This window comes from Nomascus leucogenys, unplaced genomic scaffold, assembly GCF_006542625.1.
Source record: "Nomascus leucogenys isolate Asia unplaced genomic scaffold, Asia_NLE_v1 Super-Scaffold_391, whole genome shotgun sequence".
Taxonomy (NCBI): domain Eukaryota; kingdom Metazoa; phylum Chordata; class Mammalia; order Primates; family Hylobatidae; genus Nomascus; species Nomascus leucogenys.
In genome coordinates, this window is record NW_022097988.1 from 678,365 (window position 1) to 692,561 (window position 14,197).

The 14,197-nt window shown below is 42.1% G+C and overlaps 1 protein-coding gene across 1 annotated transcript; it reads left to right on the forward strand.

Moving 5' to 3' along the window:
- The first annotated feature begins 258 nt into the window (after nt 1-258).
- Nucleotides 259-8,313, forward strand: LOC100594228 (schlafen family member 13). The gene is given in 7 exon segments (XM_012503839.2): nt 259-309; nt 1,633-2,092; nt 2,094-2,562; nt 2,565-2,711; nt 3,403-3,534; nt 5,022-5,745; nt 5,942-8,313. Coding segments are annotated over 6 exon segments (2,691 nt in total). The 5' UTR covers nt 259-309; nt 1,633-1,645; the 3' UTR covers nt 6,714-8,313.
- The last annotated feature ends 5,884 nt before the right edge of the window (nt 8,314-14,197 follow it).

Consider the following 14,197-nt stretch of genomic DNA (forward strand, 5'->3'; position numbering starts at 1 on the left):
CAGCATATCTAGGCTTTAACAACAAAGTTCATGGGGGTAAAGAGAAAAGATTTAACTTTGAAGTCCCCATGTATCAGAAAGAATATTTTACAAGTAACTTGACAAAGATGTTTCAGTGGTCTCGGAATACAAGACAGAATGCTGACAGTAGAAATTTCTAGGCAAGGGTCTAAATTAGGCAAAGTGGTAAGATTGTGAATGTCCCAGCCTTTATTTCTGAATCTTGACCTCTGAGCTCTGCTGCCTCTCTCTACACATGTTTCTGCATACAGGTACTTCAGGACTGATTTTGGTGTAAGAAGACAGCAGGTGTACACTTGATGATGCTATTTCCTTACCTCTCATTCATTCCTCAACTCATTGTAAAATAATGTCAATTAATATAGGTTCCTTTACTGAACACCTGTGAACCAAAGCATAGTTTTAAATGCTTGTTGTAAATTATCTGAGTTAATCTTCGTAGTAACAGTCACAGGTGGCTGCACCATGTTTTATAGTAAGAAAATAGAGGCCGGGCGCTGTGGCTCACGCCTGTAATCCCAGCACTTTGGGAGGCCGAGGAGGGTGGATCACGAGGTCAGGAGATCGAGACCACGGTGAAACCCCGTATCTACTAAAAATACAAAAAATTAGCCGGGCGCGGTGGCGGGCGCCTGTAGTCCCAGCTACGCGGAGAGGCTGAGGCAGGAGAATGGCGTGAACCCGGGAGGCGGAGCTTGCAGTGAGCCGAGATTGGGCCACTGCACTCCAGCCTGGGCGACAGAGCGAGACTCCGTCTCAAAAAAAAAAAAAAAAAAAAAAAAAAAAGAAAATAGAGTAAGAAAGAGTAAATATGTAGACTAATATAACAGTGCTAAATGACAGAACTGGAATTCAAGCCGTCTTCATTGACTCTATTCTCCAAGACCTTAGCCCCTGGTTTATTGCCTCCTGATGCCCATTTCCCAGGTGTCTGAACAGCATTTTTCAAAGTCACAGTTAACCTGAATTTTGCTAAACCTAATAACACTTTCTAGTCATTACCTAGCTGTATCGTCAGCAGTATTAGACATCTTAAAACCTCGGCAGGTGACCTTGTTCCGGGCTTTGTTAATACCAAATACCCTTGATTTTTCTCTTACTTCTTTGATTTCTCATACTCAGACCTTTCTACAGTCTCCTTTTCAATGTGGTCTTTTTTTACTTGTCTTCTAAAGTTGATGATCATGGAGAATCTGTTCCAAACCTAGATGTTCTCATGCCATGGTACACATGCCCCTCAGCTGATTCACTACCTCTATGTTTCAATGCTAATGACTTCACCTGGCCAGTTCTAGTGCATCCTTTAAATCTTGGCTTAAATGGAACCTACTCCTGGAAGTCTTATTGAACCATGGTCTCCAGATTAGTTCAGGTACCCCATTCAATGTGTTTTCCCTCTTAGAGCTCATATCCCACATGACGGTAAAGGCTAATTTCATTAATTCCTTTCCCTGCCAGCCAGTCAGCTCCTAAAGAGACTATACCTGTCTTTCTTGCTATTGTCTTATCCCAGCACATATTAGACACATTTTAAATATTTTCTAATAAAAGAATTGCAGGCTTGTAACAATTTTTTAATCAAAAATGAAACAAATGTTCTAATACTTTAAGGTGCAAGTTCAACATGGAGGCAAATCACTGCTCCCTGGGTGTGGATCCATCTTACCCAGACCTGGTCATCGATGTCGGAGAAGTGACTCTTGGAGAAGAAAACAGAAAAAAGCTGCAGAAAACTCAGAAAGACCAACAGAAGGAGAGAGTTATACAGGCTGCATGTGCTTTATTAAACTCAGGAGGAGGAGTGATTCAGATGGAAATGGCCAACAAGGATAGGCATTCCACAGAGATGGGATTGGATTTAGAAGAATCCTTGAGACAGCTTATTCAGTGTGCATATTTTCAGGATTTCTTTGAGACTAAGCAACAAGGAGGGTGTTTTTACATTTTTGTTAAATCTTGGAGCGGTGATGCTTTCCGTAAAGATGGTTCTTTCAATTCCCGCATTTGCAGCATTAGGTCTTCATTACACTATAGAGCTGGCACCTCTACGCTTCCCGTGGATTCAAGGCATCTGCCTCGAATATCTATTCGATTTCCTGAAGACCAAGGAAAGAAAGTCCAAATGTAATCTGATTAATGAAGGGTCTCCACCTAGTAAAATTATGAAAGCTATATGCCAGAACATATCTGAGTCAAATCCTGCATGTGAAGTTTTCCAAACTGACACTATTGCATATGGTGAAATCCTATCTTTTCCTGAGTCTCAATCCATAGAGTTTAAACAGTTCTCTACAAAACACATCCAACACTGTGTAGAAAATACAATTCCAAAGTACATCTGTGCATTTGCAAACACTGACGGAGGCTATCTTTTTATTGGAGTGGATGGTGAGAGTAGGAAAGTCCTGGGATGTGCCAAAGAAAATGTTGACCCTGACTCTTTGAAAAAGGTAATTGCAAGAGCAATTTCTAAGTTGTCCATTGTCCGTTTTTGCTCTTCCAAACCTCGGGTAGAGTGCAGCACCAAAATCATAGAAGTGTTTCGTATGGTTATCTCTGTGTGATTAAAGTGAAGGCATTCTGTTGTGTGGTGTTCTCGGAAGCTCCCGAGTCATGGGTGGTGAGGGAGAAGTACATCTGCCCCCTGACAGCTGAGGAATGGGTAGAGAAAGTGATGGACTCAGATCCAGGTAAGAGGGAACCAGATTCTCCCTTCCTGACCTTTCTACCTCTTCCCGAATACCACTTCCTTCTTTATTCTCTAAGCTTGACCTTCTCACACCCACTGAAATTTACTTTCTCTAAATCTCCATACTTTTCGTAGATGGGAAGTTTTATTGGGTGAGAAAAAGCCAAAATGAGATATTTTGTGAATGGTGATTTCCCACAAAAGAAGAAGCAAAGGAAAACCTTGGAAATTGGTTCCTTTAATAAACCATTGAATTGGAATCTGTGGGAGCCTCATAATAATGATTAGCTTGTACCTCAGTTTAGCATAAAATCAACTCTGGGAGACAAGAGCTAGTGTTGGTTGAGGTTTGTTTAAGTTGAGGTTAGTGGAGATGCGTGCACAGGGATATGAAAACCTGATGATTATAACTTAAAGAGAGTTTTTTTCACTGCAATTCAAGCAAAGAACTATTCAAACATGGAAGAGGGGGCATTATGTTGCATGGGGAAACACCATTCAAGGATCAGAAAAAGGGCTTTTAATGATGAGTCTTTGGGAACCTGGGCATAGAGTCAAGAAAGGGTAAAGCATCTGACTTTGTGGCCTGCCTTGTACCATGTTAGATGAAATTTAGACACAGCCTTGTACAGCCTATTCCAGTAGTGAGACATGAAATCATACAGTGTAAATTAAAATGTTCTTTCTTTCAGAGTTTCCTCCAGACTTTGCCGAGGCCTTTGAGTCCCAGTTGAGTCTATCTGACAGTCCTTCACTTTGCAGACCAGTGTATTCTAAGAAAGGTCTGGAACACAAAGCAGATCTACAACAACATTTATTTCCAGGTACTAACTGCCAGTTTTTACATCAGGAGAGTGGGAAGTCATTTAATACATTTCATGGAAAACAAATCCATGAAAGATTGTGTCCTGCAGATCCAGGTATATACAGTGACAATGCCACAAGCTTCTTGGGGATGAGTTTCAGGTACCTTTAGAAATCATCTGGCCCATTGGTTGCCACGTCTGGCTGATCATTAGAAATGCCATAGGAAGTAGTTAAACATGCAGATCTCCAGGCCCACGCCAAGAACTTATGAACGCTTAATTTCCAGGGGAAAAACCTAGCCATGTGCATTTGGGCAAGCTTCCCAAATTATTCTGATGCCCTGCTGGGTTTGGAAACCAGTGATCTAGTACAACTACAAGGGGCACGATGGAATAATTAGCCACTTCTGGTCTACTTTTCAAGGATGGAGGAATTATGTCTGTAAAAGGAATAAAAACGTTCACCTGGTAGAATATAAGAATACAGAAAAACCACAAATAATTTCTCTTTGGAAGAGGCTAGAGGGAACGACTCACTAATGCTTCAGAGGTGGCACCAAATAATAATTCAAGCCCATAGACAATGTTAGGTAACCCCTCTCCCTAATGCCCAAACATTTTTTAGCAAGGTTTTTTTCTCAGAGTTCCTACTTACAAAATGAAACCTAGATTTCTCAGGGAGGGAAATGGCTTAACTTCACACATTGAACATATTAAGTATGAGATTTGACAAAAGAATATAATACACAAATATCCTACATATGTCCAAACATTTATCAAGGGCAAGGTAATTCATATATTAGGCCTGCCTTAGGTCTGTTTACCACCAAATAGTTTGTTCACTTACCTGAGATATTTATAGTCATTAGCTTATCAGAAAGGTTTTTAAACATTCCACATTAAGAATCCAAGATGCAAGAATAATTGAATACATGGCTTTCACTTTCTCAGGCTCAGTAAATTACATTTCAGTTGACATGCTCCACTGTCCATGAGATACATAGAAGGGTGACATCATTCATTTAACCAGATTTGTAGGTTGTAGGTTAAAGAGAGATGCACCAGGCCAGGCGTGGTGGCTCATGCCTGTAATCCCAGCACTTTGGGAGGCCGAAGCAGGCAGATCATGAGGTCAGGAGATTGAGACCATCCTGGCCAACATGCGGAAACCCCGTCTCTACTAAAAATACAAAAATATAGCCGGGAGCGGTGCCGGGAGCCTGTAGTCCCAGCTACTCGGGAGGCTGAGGCAGGAGAATGGTGTGAACCTGGGAGGCGGAGCTTGCAGTGAGCCGAGATCGCGCCACTGTACTCCAGCCTGGGCAACAGAGCGAGACTCCATCTCAAAAAAAAAAAAAAAGAGAGAGAGAGATGCACCAGAAGGAATTTCTGTTAAATTGTACAATTCTTTGGGGGGCTTTCCTCTCTCTCGTAAATGTAACATGCGATTCATACAAAATCACACAAACACAGTGAAAACATCTTTCTATTTTCTTCCTGTCTAGTCCCACCAGGACATTTGCGATGTACTCCAGAGTCCCTCTGGAAGGAGCTGTCTTTACAACATGAAGGACTAAAGGAGTTAATACACAAGCAAATGCAACCTTTCTCCCAGGGAATTGTGATCCTCTCTAGAAGCTGGGCTGTGGACCTGAACTTGCAGGAGAAGCCAGGAGTCATCTGTGATGCTCTGCTGATAGCACAGAACAGCACCCCCATTCTCCACACCGTTCTCAGGGAGCAGGATGCAGAGGGCCAGGACTACTGCACTCGCACCGCCTTTACTTTGAAGCAGAAGCTGGTGAATATGGGGGGCTACACCGGGAAGGTGTGTGTTAGGGCCAAGGTCCTCTGCCTGAGTCCTGAGAGCAGCGCAGAGGCCTTGGAGGCTGCAGTGTCTCCGATGGATTACCCTGCGTCCTATGGTCTTGCAGGCATCCAACACACGGAAGCCCTGCTGCAGTCCCTCGTGATTGTCCTGCTCGGCTTCAGATCTCTCTTGAGTGACCAGCTCGGCTGTGAGGTTTTAAATCTGCTCACGGCCCAGCAGTATGAGATATTCTCCAGAAGCCTCCGCAAGAACAGAGAATTGTTTGTCCACGGCTTACCTGGCTCAGGGAAGACCATCATGGCCATGAAGATCATGGAGAAGATCAGGAATGTGTTTCACTGTGAGGCACACAGAATTCTCTATGTTTGTGAAAACCAGCCTCTGAGGAACTTTATCAGGTAAGCAGTTGGATCTTACGTCTCTAAGTATTATTTAATCTGGGTTTAATTTTTTCTGCTAAGTCACCTTCTTCCTTGAGAATTGAGTGGTAAAATGACCTGTGATAATGTACTGTGCTCAGAGGAACATGATACAATCATTTTCTCCCCTTGTTTTTTTAGAGAAAACCTGAGTGTGTTCTTTTAATTTTTACAGTGATAGAAATATCTGCCGAGCAGGGACCCGGAAAACTTTCATGAGGGAAGACTTTGAACACATTCAACACATCATCATTGATGAAGCTCAGAATTTCCGCACTGAAGATGGGGACTGGTATAGGAAGGCAAAAACCATCATTCAGAGAGAAAAGGATTGTCCAGGAGTTCTCTGGATCTTTCTGGACTACTTTCAGACCAGCCACTTGGGTCACAGTGGCCTTCTCCCTCTCTCAGCACAGTATCCAAGAGAAGAGCTCACCAGAGTAGTTAGCAATGCAGATGAAATAGCCGAGTACATACAACAAGAAATACAACTAATTATAGAAAATCCTCCAATTAATATCCCCCATGGGTATCTGGCAATTCTCAGTGAAGCTAAATGGGTTCCAGGTGCTTCAGGCAACAAAAAGATTATTAAAAACTTTACTTTGGAGCAAATAGTGACCTATGTGGCAGACACATGTGGGCTCTTCTTTGAAAGGGGCTATTCTCCGAAGGATGTTGCTGTGCTTGTCAGCACCGCGACAGAAGTGGAGCACTATAAGTATGAGCTCTTGAAAGCAATGAGGAAGCAAAGGGTTGTGCAGCTCAGTGATGCATGTGATATGCTGGGTGATCACATTGTGTTGGACAGTGTCCGGCGATTCTCAGGCCTGGAAAGGGGCATAGTGTTTGGGATCCATCCAAGGACAGCTGACCCAGCTATCTTACCCAATATTCCGATCTGTCTGGCTTCCAGGGCAAAACAACACCTGTATATTTTTCTGTGAAGTGACTATTAGGAAGAACTCCAAATCAAAATACTGTGTAAATATCTATGGGTGACAGTCTGCTGATGGTAGAAACCTTTCTTTTTAGTTCACGAGTCAGTTAGAGATTTGGACAGAGCTGACACAAAGAGTTTGGAGCTCCCCCATTTCTGGCTCTCCTTTTGGGGGTTCCTCCCCCAACTCTTTTCAGCAGCAGTGGCTGCCCCCCATTCTGACCCCTGACTCTTCCAGCCAGAAAGATGGTGGTTTTCTTAAGGAACTTTAGCTGTCCTGCACAATGCAGATCTGTGTCTTGCTCTCTGGGTAAAAGCCATAAAAATAAGAAACTCAGCCTGTAGTCTTCTTCCAAGGCTGGAGTTCTCTTTTATGTGACTTCGTGTAGTTTGTTGCTTTAAAAAATTTGTCCAGAATCGTTTTCTGCCGAAGCATGATCTGTTAGGAGCTTACGGGCCATGATAGAAGCAATTGTTTCCTTAATTTATCTTTGCTGTATTCATTTAGGGCTTGGGAGAGTCCCAAGATAATTCAGTCACTGTCAGATTAATCATTTTGGCAGAACAAACAATATTGTTATGATTATTTAATCCTTAAAATTGTGATCTCCAGAGCTTGTTCTCAGAATAGCCCAGACCAAGGCTTAATTGTAATAGTGAACATTAATGATACCTTTACGGAGAAATTATAGGCCAAGAGGAAATGCTGACTTTCAGTAGAAGTTAGTATTAGAGACCCAAATCTGGTTCTGAAGGTGTGTATCAGACGTAAGGTGAACAAACTTGGGAAAGATTGTCTTTAAAAATGAATGAGTGTTGGCCAGGCATGGTGGCTCACACCTGTAATTCCAGCTCTTTGGGAGGCTGAGGCAGGTGGATCACCTGAGGTCAGGAGTTCAAGACCAGCCTGGCCAACATGGAGAAACCCCGTCTCTACTAAAAATACAAAAATTAGCAGGGCATGGTGGTGCATGCCTGTATCCCAGCTACTTGGGAGGCTGAAGCATGAGAATCACTTGAATCCTGGAGGCAGAGGTTGCAGTGAGCTGAGATCATGCCACTGTACTCCAGCCTGGGCAATAGTGTGAGACTGTCTCAAAAAGAAGAAGAAGAAGAAGAAAAATGCAGTGAGTTTATGTTGTTACATTGTAACATCTCAGCGTAGCTGTATGCATTACTCTATAGCATACCTACTTAAGTTTTATGTCATTCTTGAACTGTGATTTTTTTTTTCTATTTGCTTTCATAGTTTGGTGGGCCATTGTTATGGACTGAATGTTTGTGTCCCACCCTCACCCCTAAATCCCCATGTTGAAGCCCCAACCTTCACTGTGGAGCTGGGGCTGCTAAGGTAGTAATTAAGGTTACACGAAGTCACAGTGGAGAATCTGATCTGCTAAGAGTGGTGTCCTTATAGGGAGAGACCCCACAGAGCTCGTTCCCTTCCTCCCTGTGCACACAAACGAGGGCATGGGAGCACACAGGCAGATGGCAGCCACCTACAAGCCAAGAGGAGAAGCCTCACAGTGAACCCCCCACCCCACTGGCACCTATGTCTTCGACTTCCAGCCCCCAGACTGAGAAATAAACTTCTGTTGGTTCAGCCATCCAGTCTCTAGTGTTTTGTTATTGCAGCCTGAGAACACAGCTGTATGATCATTCATCAAACTAAAAACACTGACACTTAACAATGCTAATGCAATTACTTATTTGCTTTTCGGTCTCTACAAAACATTCTAAAACACTAATCTAAACACTAACAATAAAATATTTGCATAACTAATGAAAATTAAGAAACTACATGCCCAATATTCCATTTATAAGTAATCCTATTTGGCTGATTTCCCTCCATATTGTAAGTTTTGAACTTTTCTGCCAGTTTTTCTCCTATTTGTGTTAACTCATGGAATTCCAGTTGTCTAGCCTTGAAATTGTAGGCTCTTCTAACTTGAGCAAAATCTGACAATCAGCAAAATAAGGAGAAAAATATTTCTTCTTTCTTTCTGGCTGCATTAAATGAGATACAGCTCAGCACCAAAAAGCTATCTTCGTAAATGTTCTTAGTAAACTCACTGGTCTTTGGAGTTATTTCAGCCTTTGAGAGCAATTCTTTAAAAGTCTAATTCTGACTGGTTGAATCTCTCTATATGATTTATTGCCCTAGTAATATTTGAAACAGTATCATATTTTAAAATGTATAAATATTTATGAATTTTTGTTTAGACCAGAGGATTACTGATGCTTTCTTCTTTTTCCATATTAATGAGGAAATGTTTAGCTTATATGTTTATTGCATTTGTGTTTTAAATAAAAAATTGAGAGTTTGTGTCTCATTAAACTGAAAAAGAAAAAGGTTCTGTAAAATAAATGATTAAATGGAGGAAAAGGAGAAGACTGAGGCCAGTAACTCCATGATACAGCCAAAAATGAGCCAGTAAAAGGTTAAGCAAGACTAACTTTAATTTTTTTTTTTTTTTTTTTTTTTTTTTAAAGAGGAAAAGTCTCACTATGTTGCCCAGGCTGGAGGGTACTGGTGTGATCATAGTTCACTATAGCCCTGAACTCCTGGGCTCAAGTGATCCTGTTGCCTCAGCCTCCCATTGCTGGGATTATAGGCATGAGCCACTGTGTCAGGCTTAATTGGGTTTTGATGGGTGCCTGCCTGTCTCTGTAATCTGGCTCTAGTCATACAGGACCTGCTTCATTAAAGATCTGAAAATCTATCCAGTTGTTGTAAAATGAAACAAAATGCTTTTAAAATTTAATTTAGCCTTTTATTTTAGTTCAGATGTACAGAAAAGTTGCAAGCATAATACAGAAAGTTCCTGTATACCCCACTTAGTGCCCTCCTTTTTAAAAATTTTTTTAAACCTAGCTTATTTCCATTAAGATTTCTGAGAATTCCAGGAATGCTCACAGATCTGTCCTTGTGGTCTCCTGCCACTTCTTGCTATGGAGTGCTGTACCAAGGCCTCTGCTAGTTTCTAGCTGGCTTGACATAATGACTTTCCTAAACTTCTTCTGCTCCTCTGAATCTCAAGCATGGAAAGAGGCGTCACATCTTTTGTTTCACAAATTAACAGTCAACACCTGGCCCTACTTTCAACAAAACTTAGTAAAGCCTTGAGCACAGTGAAAAACAAATATTTAAATTATATGTTAGCAGGAGGCTGAGGTGGGAGGATCATATGAGGCAGCATAGCGTGACCCCCCCCTCGAGAAGACAACAACGAAAAATTATCTAGGTGTGGTGGTGTGCTCCTGCAGTCCTAGCTATTCCAGAGGCTGAGGTGAGAGGATCGCTTGATTCCAGGAGTTCAAGGTTGTAGTGAGCGATAATCGTGTCACTGCATCCTAACCTGCGCAATAGAATAAGACCCCATCTCTAACAAAATAATAATAAAATAATCAAAAGTTTCAAATTAGTTATTAGATGTCAGTGTGCCCAGAGTCCTTTGACCACAGATGATCCTGATGGCCTTCTCTCACCATGTCTCTGTGCCTCCTTCTACCATTTTTTTCTGAGATATTTGAAAGTAAGTAGCAGACAGGGTTCCCATTTCCTTCTAAATACTTCAGTGGGTGTTTCCTAAAAGGACATTTATAGTATCATCATCAAAATCGTAAATTAACCCTGATACTATTATCTAATCTATAGACTTTATTGAATTATATCAGTTGTGCCACAAGTGTCTTTATGGCAAAAGAGAAAACATTCTGGTCCAGGATTTGATCTAAGATCATGCATTGTATTGAGCTTTCCTTTCTTTTAAGTCTCATTTAATCTGGAGATGTTAATCAGTCTTTGTCATATCTTTGACACTATTGAAGAGGATTGGCCTATTATTTTGCAGAGTATCTGATTTTGGGTCATTTCATGTGTTCTCATGATTAGATTCAGGTTATGCATTTTTGGCACAAATTCCATAGAAGGGCTGTTATGGTTCTCAGTTCATGGTTTTAGAAAAATACAAAAAAATTAGCCGGGCGTGGTGGCGGGCTCCTGTTGTCCCAGCTACTCGGAGAGGCTGAGGCAGGAGAATGGCGTGAACCCGGGAGGCGGAGCTTGCAGTGATCCGAGATTGCACCACTGCACTCTAGCCTGGGCGACAGAGCGAGACTCCGTCTCAAAAAAAAAAAAAAAAAAAAAGAAGGCACTTGATAGTGATTAGTTCCATTCCTGATGTTGTTAACTCTGATCATCTGGATAAAGTGGTGTCTGCCAGGTTTCCCTACTGTGCAGTTACAATTTGCTTTTTGTAATTAATAAATTTTGTGTGTGTTGGGGGGGTGTTTTTGCTTCCGAATGCATAAGGTTTGAGGTTTTTTTCAATTAAAAAGTAATTATTCAAAGAGTTCAAAGAACTGATGCTGATCACATTCTTTGACCCCACATGCAAATACATTATAAACTAGTAATAAAATGGTAACTAGAAAACTGTTCATATCTTTTGGAATTAAAAAAGTGTTTAACTCATGGATCAAAGCAGAAATTCTGTAACCATTGTCACAGCAAGTTCTAACAAGCAAGTTTAAGGAGGAGAGAATTTCAGTCTTACTCAAATGCTTTCCTAGAAAGAGGAAACAGTTCCTAACTAATTTCATGAGGGTGACATAATCTTGTAAACAAGTCTGATAGGTAAAGTATGAAAGGAAAATTGCAGGTCATTATCACTCAAATATCTACATGAAAAATTCTAAACAAAATTTTAGCAAACAAAATCCAACAATTTGCAAAAGTGGTAATACATCATGACCAAGGTGGTTCAAGTCAGGAATTCAACGTTGATTTTGGCATTAAAAAATCAATCATCAGGCCCAGTGAGGTGGCTCACTCCTGTAATCCCAGACTTTGTGGAGGCTGAAGGAAGAAAGATCCTTCAGGCTAGGAATTTGAGTGCGCACTGAGTTACGACTGTAGAAGTGATAATACATCATGACCAAGGTGGTTTAAGCCAGTAATTCAACGTTGATTTTGGCATTAAAAAAATCAATCATCAGGCCCAGTGAAGTGGCTCACTCCTGTAATCCCAGACTTTCTGGAAGCTGAGGCAGGAAAGATCCTTCAGGCCAGGAGTTTGAGTCTGCACTGAGCTATGACCGCATCGCCGCACTCCAGCCTGGGTGCCAGTTTGAGACCCTGCCTCCAAGAAAAAAAATAATAATAATCAATGTAATTCACCACAGATTAAGAGTTCAAAAGAGAAAAATCACATGATCATCTGAATAGAGGAAAAAGCTTTTGATAAAGTTCAACATCCATTCATGATAAAGACTCTTAGCAAATTAGAAGTATAAAAACACTTTTGGAAATCAACAAAGAGAATTTACAGCATAAACAAACAGCAAGCCAGCATGGTGGCTCACGCCTGTAATCTCAGCACTTCCAGAAGCCAAGGCAGGAGAATCACTTGAGCCCAGGGGTTAGAGACAAGCCTTGGCAACATAGCAAGATCCTGGCTCTACAAAAAATAAAATAAAATAAAAATTAGCTGAGTTTGGTGGTGTGTGCCTGTAGTCCCAGCTACTGGGAGGCTGAGGTGAGAGAATCACTGGAGCCCAGGAGGTGAAGGCTGCAGTGGGCTAAAAAAAACCCCAAAACAACCCCCAACCCCCTCCCCCCAAAAAACTATGAAGAATAGCAACACAATGTTCAATGTAAACTTTGATATGGTGTTTTACCTCTGAGGAGAGGCTTATTGTTAATATTCTTTAGCCATGTAAGGGGTTCACAGATGTTCATACTTTTGTTCTTTATACCTTATATGTATTCTATAAATATTACCTTGTTTCTACTCAGTAGTTAATAAAAACATAATTTAAAAGTCCTGTGAATGTTTTTACTCTGCTCACTTTTGAGGGGCCTTTTGGGATATGCATTTTTCATTCCAAGTTGATCTGATATGTCATGCCTGCCACACACATTCCCATGGGAACAACGTCTTAATCTTTTTTGTTTCTGCCTTGGAAGCCATCCTGGTGCTCTGGGAAAATCCCTGCACTAGCGTTTGCGTTTTCTTTTTTCTTTTCTTTTCTTTCTTTTCTTTTCTTTTCTTTTCTTTCTTTTCTTTTCTTTTTTTTCTTTTTTTTTTTTTTTTTTTTTTAGATAGAATCCCTTGCTCTGTCTTTCAGGATGGAGTGCAGCCATGTGATCTTGGCTCACTGTAACTTCTGCCTCCCGGGTCCAAGCGATTCTCATGCCTCAGCGCCCCCACCCCCTCCCCAATCCACCACAGTAGTTGGGACTACCAAGGTGCGCACCATTACGCCCTCTCACCATATTGCCCTGGCTGGTCTCCAACTCCTGAGCTCAGGCAATCCACCCACTTCGGCCTCCCAAAGTGCTGGGATTATAGGAGGCTATAATCCCAGCTAGCACTAGGAGGCTAGGTGGGTTTCTTTTGTCCTTAGCCAGTAGAGTAGGGGAAGGGAAGAATTTAACATAAGGAAAGAAGGCTTAAGTCACCTGAAACACATGTGAGTTCGCCCTGGAGAAGCTGCGTCACACGTAGGGATCAGGGACCACAACCAGAAAAGACAGAAAAGAGTCCTTCCCGCTTCTGGGCAGGGCAACTATCCCCATTCACTCCTTGGCCTTCAAGGCAGCACTGGAGAGTAGCCCCCGGCCAGAAACCTGCAGTCGCCTCCGTGTCTAGGCGCTACCCACCAAGGATCCCACGTTGGAAGGGAAAAGAGAAAGAGATTTCCTTGTATGGAGCAGAAAGGAAAAGGGAAAGGAGAAAAATAAACCCCAGACTTTGGGCTTACCTCCTGGCTGGCTTGCCAAAATATGTTACCAGTGAAGAGTGTCCAGGTTCTTGGCGTGTTGAACAAAGAATTGGACAAACACACAAACAAAGCAAGGAAAGAATGAAGCAACAAAAGCAGAGATTTATTGAAAACGGAGGTGCACTCCACAGGGTGGGAGCAGGCCCGAGGATAGGGGCTCAAGAGCCCGGTTTCAGAATCTTCTGGGGTTTAAATACCCTCTAAATTTTTCCCACTGGTTACTTGGTGTGCACGCAATGTAAATGAAGTAGGAGCCCGAGATCAGTCTGAATGGTTGCAGAAAGCGATCAATGGGAGGCTGAAGTGAAGTTACAAAGTTATGCCCTATGCAAACATCTGATTGGTTGCAGAAAGCGAAGTTACAAAGTTGCACTCCTATGCAAATGAAGACTTGGCCCTGGAGACCAGCCTGATTTGTTGTGGGAGGGCACCAATCAGAGGTTATTTTCCGTTTTTCATCTGCCACATAGAAAAGGAGGGGTTGCAAGGGAAGTGGCCTCTGGTCCTTTTGTTACTTGGGTGTGGAAAGTTTGGGTTTTCCTCCAGACCCTTATTCTCCTGCTTCAGAAGGGAGAGAAAGCAGCCCGGGATGTGGGTGGGGGGGTCTTCCTGGGAGTAGCGGGGTTGTGTTACCAGTGCCCCACCTCCTCCAGAGCCAGCAGACGCCCCAGAAACGAAAAACTAAGGCTGGAAGGTTTAGCG